The sequence below is a fragment of the Grammomys surdaster genome, unplaced genomic scaffold, assembly GCF_004785775.1.
Source record: "Grammomys surdaster isolate TR1022 unplaced genomic scaffold, NIH_TR_1.0 141784, whole genome shotgun sequence".
NCBI lineage: Eukaryota > Metazoa > Chordata > Mammalia > Rodentia > Muridae > Grammomys > Grammomys surdaster.
Window position 1 is genome coordinate 7293 of NW_021622666.1, and position 7084 is coordinate 14376.

Sequence of the window (7084 nt, forward strand, 5' to 3'; positions counted from 1 at the left end):
AGAGAAACCAGCCCAAGACAGAGAAGAGCTCATCAGTACCCACCAGCAGTGAAAAGTTCTATTTCCAGTTGAAAGCCATCTGTATAGAAATACGCAGCGTGGAATGCACTCAGTTACCCAAGAAAGGAACAGCATCCTTCTTACACTTCCTTACCTCTCTGAAAACCCCTATCTTCTCCAACTCCATTCTGTCTTGAAGGAGAGCTGGCTGGTGGGAAAATCTGCCCTGGTCGCCCCCACAGCTCCAGTGGCTTTATCTCTTTTGATCTGTAAGTCTCCCATCCTTCCCATCAAATTCTCTACAGTTGTAGAACCGGCCAGTGCCCTGAACCAACCTCATCTGCAAGAAGAGAATGGAAAACTGTTTATACGGTTTCTGACAGAAGTAGAGATGTCATACACCACACAGTCCTGAGGAAAGCTGCGTTGAGGAGCTAGAGATGTGAGGGGTTGGATATCAGCAGCATAGTCCAGGACTTACTCTACTGAGTAGATCGCACCTATTGTGTTCAGTCAGCTTTCGGCTATTGAAACAAAGCACCAGAATCGGTTCCAGGGGCCCAGTTCCCGCAGGGTCTTCTTTCTTGTTGATTGTTTTTGAGGCAGTGGAGAGGGAAGAGTGTTGGCAGGAGGTAAGACTTTGTCTTACGAGATAGTTAGAGTTGATGTATAATAATTAAAGTGTACTTATCTAAGTTTAAGTTATTTTGCTGCTCTAGCTGACCTGAGGTCTGTGTTTCTCAGAGGCCAGAAACTGCAGTCTCTGGCCCTTAGCACCTCATCCTAAAACAGGAGGAATTAAGTAAAGGATTAATTGCTAGGGCCTTTTCCCTTTTGTCCAGATGCCTTGTAGGGCTAGAGGGAAGTTTGGAGCAATATACTGCTATTGAACCAGAGGAAGAGAATCATGCTTGCAGAAGGAAAAACTTTTATATAAGCAAATATGTATCAGCTCCCATAAGTTCATATAGTGATTCACACATGCATATTTATGCATTTCCATTCAAACCAGTTGGGTCCAGCTTGCATGCATTCTCACAGTTTCATACTTACACACACACTCACACACACACACACACACACACACACACACACACACACACACTGATACTTACATATGTATATGGGACAAAAGCCCCAGTGTCAGTGCAGAAAGATCTCACTCATTCTGGATGGAAACTGAGCCCCAATCTTTATTGCATTGAGGAAAAAAAGGTCTTCTAACCTTGTAATGCTAAATGAATTAAACCTAAGTCTGTAAGAAGAAAGCTTTGTTCCTTTAATAAGACTAAGCCTGCCATGTAATTAAGAAAGGACCTGCTCTGCCCCGTAGTAAGGAGAAGCCTGCCTCCTCCTTCTGTTTCTCTGCAGCTTCTTCTTTCCTTTCTCTCTGTGTTCTGCACATTGCTCTCATAATTTTTAAAGTTGCCTTATAGTTTCTAAGTTATTCCACTCTGCATTCTCCTAATGCTTCTCCTCCTGCTCTGATGTCACAATAATGCTCTCACTCTCAATGTCTTTGCTCCCAGTGCTATGCCTATACTTCTAAGTTCTTCTTGAGTCCAGTCCTGTCTAAAAAGACTTCTGTCTAAAAAATTCTCCTCAGTTTGGTTTTGATTCTTCTTTGTCCTTATACGTTTTTTTAGAATACATGATCACCTGTTAAAAAGTTCATCACAATCTCACACATAAATTCAAGTAATAAATTGAAATAGAAGTTTACAACAGAGAACGTTTACATGTATATCCATCAGGAGTAATTATCTGGCTAAACATCCATCACCTGTCACAGCTCCACAGGTTCACTGAAAGCTAAAAACCATAACTAAGTTATTAGTGGAGTTTTTTTGTATCAATAATCCAGTCAATATTTTGTCTTCTGTACTAGCCCATATAATTGTTCGTTCCCTTTTTATGATTAACAGTTTTACAACCTCTTAGAATGTGCTCTGTGTAGTAGAAGCAATTAACTGGTGACACATGGGAGACAGGCAGAGTTCTCATTGCAATTTTGACTGTCAGAAGAGACCTAATAGCAGTCCCAAATGAAAGAGCTTAATAAATACTGATAGAGTTTTTGGCGCCCTTACATGATGATCATAAAAAATTGAGACGTCATCTATTAGTCTATATAGTGTCACTACAAGACATTAAGAACATGTTTGTAGTCTGTAGAGATCTGCTCAAAAAGGAGAGGTGCTAATACCTAGTGATTGTCATATATTTTTAATAATAACAGGAAAAGAATATTAATTTTCTAAAATGATTTTCTCCTGGGCTTTGCCTACTGGAGTTCCATCATAGTTATTAATCTAAGTTGGTCATCTCAGGAATGTCATCTGCTGTTATTACCATGTCCTATGATGGCTCCTGACAAACTGGACTTTCCAGCACATTTATGATGCACCTACATCTGAATATGATAATGCACACCTGTAAATCCCAAACTGGGGAGGTTGAGGCAGGAGGAGGATTAGGACTTTAAGTTTGTCCTCAACTACAGAGCAAGCTGGAGGATACCCTGGGGTATATGAGGCCTTGTCTCAAAAGGAAAGAGGGAAGGATGGAGGGAAGGAGGAAGGGAGAGAGAAAGAGAGAGAGAGAGAGAGAGAGAGAGAGAGAGAGAGAAAGAGAGAGAGAGAGAGAGAGAGAGAGATCTCCAAGGACAGTAGGCACCCAGGAAGTGTGTTCCCAAGAGGTCAGGAAGCCTTGATCCCGAGGTTACATCTCTGCTGACCACACCACTCACTCTGCAGCCATCCTCTATCAGGCAGGGCTCTCGCCTTGGTAACTTAATACAAAATAACTATAAAAATATTTGACACTGTTTTATTGCAAACCATTCAGTGGTTCCTCACTCCACATCAGCACATTCTTCACATCAGAGAGCCTATTGGAATCCTAACATCCTGTGTAAATATCATGATTATTTGCATTTTCCTGTGGAGAGGCTACAGCTCTCACCAGATTTGCCAAAGAACTAGTGAGCTTCAGTGTAGATAGTGACTTTAAACAGGGGTAGTATCTCCTGCCTAGAGCACAGACTCCTCTCTCTGACTGTCCCTAAATCAAACTGGCCCTCTCTGTGTCACACTGGACACTCTGGCACACTGAACAGATGCCCCCTCCCACACTACTGTTCCTTTCCCATCCTGACTTTTCAGCACCAGCTCTCCCTTCTCTCCCCCTTCCCCCTCACATGTCTTGTTGATGCCTCTTGCCACCTTTTCCTTCTGTCTTAGGATGCTCATCTTTTCTGTAGACGTCCTCCCTCAGCACAGTCTGACTTCCAGTCTTTCCTAGCTCTTGCCCATCCAGTGAAATGATCTGTCCACAGTCTGTCCTTTCTATCATCCCTTCAAAGATGTGACCCTTAATGTCTCCCTAGAACCTAGCTCAGCACCTGCCGGGGGACAACAGGGACAGATGGAATTCAAGGAAAGGCTCCTCTTGGGCTGACTAATGAGAAAGCCTCTTGCCTTCGGTTCTAGTCATAGGAGAACAGAGAGGAATACTTTCTGGCCAGCACACTCCCTCATGATGACTTGTTTTATATGACAAAACCCTGAATGTGAAGCTAAAGAAGTTTGACAGTATTGTGTGACACAAAAAATGGAAAGACAATCCTGTTTGTGGGGGAAGGCAAGACTTTAGCAGATGGAATTAGGTGTCAGGGAGCTTTCATTAGCCTTAAAAAATTAATGATGTATCTGTAATGTCTTCCCGTTTATAAATGGCTAGTGTACTGTTATGATCATTAAAATACATTAAAATAGGGGCCTATTGATGTAGCTCAGCTAACGTCACCACTCTAAAGGCAGAGGGACGTGGGAGAATGGAGCTGATGAATGAGGCAGACTACTGTCTCATCCTATACCCAATTTATTCAGAGCTTCAGATGATGTGTACTCTGCAGGTTAAGACAAGTCAGCTCAGTAAGGTTCTCATGAGTTCAAGCTGTATGCAATCACAGGGATAAGCCACACGTGACAAAAAAACCTGTTTCCATAAAGTCATTGTGACAGCTATCCCTGGTTGTCAACTTGACTACATCTGGAATGAACTACAATCCAGAAATGGAGGGCACTCCTGTGATCTAGATCTTGAGGCTGGAGGACACAGGCTTCTCACCTGGAGCTTGGCATGGAGATCTTGAGGCATAGTGGCCATGAAAAACTTAGGCCCAATCAAGGTAGTACTCACCTTTAATCCCAGGAGACTAAGGCAAGGAGTTCTCTGAGTTCAAGGTCAACCTGGGACTAAACTAGTTCTATATCCAGGCGTGGTGGTACAAACTTTTAATATGAGCCATACCTTCTGATGGAGGCCTACATAAAAACACTAGGTGAAGGTAGACTCACTCTTTTTTCATGTGCTTGCATTTATTGGCCAGCACATCTGTTAGAACCTACCTCTTCTGGATTCCAGCTTACACAGAAGATCAGGTGAGACAACTAGAATCATTGACCAAGCAACTACTAGACTTTTGAACTTCCCATTCACACCTGTCCATTGTTTGGTTAGTTGGACTACAGGTTGTAAGTCATTACAATAAATTCCCTTAATATGGTACTGAAGAGGTGGCTCAGCAGTTAAGAGCACTGACTGCTCTTCCAGAGGTCCTAAGTTCATTTCCAAGCAACTACTTAGTGGCTCCCAACCATCTGTAATGGGATCTGATGCCCTCTTCTGGTGTGTCTGAAGACAGCTACAGTATATATATATGTATAATAAACCATTCTTTTAAATTCCCTTAATATATAAAAATGTTCCATAAGTTCTGTGACTCTAGGGAATCCTAAATAATACATTCATATGAGGAGGGTTTAAAATTTTAATTGAATAACACCAGCAAACAATAATGAATAATCTGAAGTAACCTCATTCCTATCCAGTACATCTGGGCGGAGCATGAGCCCTCATTCCAAGAATAATTCTGTGCTTTCAAGAAACTGAGCTCACAAGACTCCTGTCTTGTATTCTTGGAGTGTTCTCCTCACACAACTTCCTTCCTGAACCCTGTTCTGAGAAGCTAGTAGGCCTGAAGGCCTGGGTGTGATCCCCATCAGTCCATACAGCAGGAATAGAAGCCTCTGGAGAAAAGCAGAGGAAGGAGGATCAGACACTTGAGTCCATCTGTAGCTGTGTAGACAGTTCCAGACCAACCTGGAATATATGAGACCATGTCAAAAAATGAAATAAAGAGTATAGCATAAAATAATCATTCCTAATACTCTGCATCTTTGTCTCTGACTGCACATGAGTCCTACATTCTCAGTATCTTTAACTCAGAGGAGTTACAAGAAAGTCGGTTTTTGAGGATCTTTCTAAATGGTCTCATGTGTTTAGGACCATGAATATGAGATGTGTTTTCAGTTATTAATGCTGTCTCTTTGTCTGCTCTTTGTCAAGGTAAGGGCCCCATGGTAACAGATGAATTCCCCTGTCTGGGTTGTGTGCACCCCATATCGACAGATAGCCCAGACCTGGAGCCTGTTCTGAAACATGCCATCGAACATTTCAACAACAACACAGATCATAGCCACCTCTTTGCTCTCAGAGAAGTAAAAAGTGCCAACAGTCAGGTTTGTTTTTCAATTGTTCAAGACATGTGATGTGGTTAAAAATCTGTTAGATTGGCATTTTGTCACCTAAAATGAACCATTGTCAGGAGCAACCTGTCTGGCCATATGCTGACATGGTTCTGGAGTGTCCTGTGCTTTCATGAGAATAACTCTTAAGGCAAGGAGCTTCCTCATGGGTCCATGTGAGTTGTGAGATTCGTTATGAAAAACGGAAAACTCTCACTTGCCCATTCCCTCAGCATTACATGTTTTCTTCCCAGAAATGGAAAAACGGGTATCACTTTGGCTTTAAGGTTTTACCAAATCTGTATTTTTATCTTCTTGTCATTAAATTAAAAATGGCATCAGAATATTAAATTGTTTATAAAAAGGTGCAAACAACTTTCTGGGTATGCCCTAAATTATACTGCCCACTTTCTCCTGGTGGTGTGTGGTGGAAATATCTATCTAGTAATCTGATCATTTATTTGTTTGTTTTGCTTGTTTGAGGTAGAGTCTCTACACAGTCCTGGCTGCCTTGAAACTCACTTTGTAAACCAAGGTGGCCTCAAGCTCACAGAGATTTTCCTACTCTTGCCTCTGATGCTGGGATTAAAGGCTTTGACCACCAGGCCTACTTTGGACTCAGAACTTTTATTAGCTCCTTTGTCACGGCTTTTCTGAGAGCTCATCTGGTCCTTTGAAGTTCAGTTTCTTAAGAATCCCTCAATTTACAGAGTAACCATCTCTACTTTTAGCTCAACTTCTTCCTGTGTGTGATGTGTACTTTTCCCACCTGTGTTCATGTATATCTTATATGATACTTAAGATTTATATTTTATATACACTTATAATACATGTGCATATAATTTTATATTTACAGTTACTTAGACGTGTCATTGGGAGTGTATTTTATGTTTATATGTGGGTGTCTATACGTCTGTTTGTCACAATACTCAATATTTGATTAGTGATACTATTGCCTAATAATGATGATGGTTTGTAGTTCTTGAGCACTTATTATATCCAGTTCAATGTTTAAAGACTTTTGCTCACTGTGAATAATGTTCAACCTGATGTTCAAGTACTCATTCAACCTAACTCATTTCAGGTGGTGGCTGGCTTCAATTTTGACATCATCTATTCAATTGTGCAAACAAATTGTTCAAAGGAAGATTTTCCTTCCCTCCTTGGAGACTGTGTGTCCCTTCCTAACGGTGTAAGTAGCAGACATTTAATGATAGTATTTCACATTTTGCTGACAGCATTTCCAGGACTGTCAAGCTCTGTGACTTGACACCAAGATGTCATTTAGTTCACACTCATGTCTATCCAGGGTCTTAGGACCTAAGCTGCTGGTCAAGGAATCTGCATGTGTCACACTGAGCACTCCTAATCTTGTTAGGGATTAGGAATGGGATTTGCCATGGTGATGAGTTGTCACACTCTCCTGGCCTCCTCCTCCTCCTTCATGTGTGCTCCACATTCACACAGGGTCCTCTGTGTCCCAGCTTCTTCCT

At 41.6% G+C, this 7084-nt stretch overlaps 1 protein-coding gene across 1 annotated transcript in view; it reads left to right on the forward strand.

Moving 5' to 3' along the window:
* The window catches only part of LOC114615766 (T-kininogen 1-like), an 11950-nt gene extending 5074 nt beyond the window's left edge, over positions 1 to 6876 (forward strand). The window contains exons 4-5 of the mRNA XM_028761406.1: positions 5413 to 5585; positions 6676 to 6876. Of these exons, the coding sequence (XP_028617239.1) occupies positions 5413 to 5585; positions 6676 to 6861 (359 nt within the window). The 3' untranslated portion in view covers positions 6862 to 6876. The remainder of the gene's footprint in view (positions 1 to 5412; positions 5586 to 6675) is intronic.
* Positions 6877 to 7084: the final 208 nt, after the last annotated feature.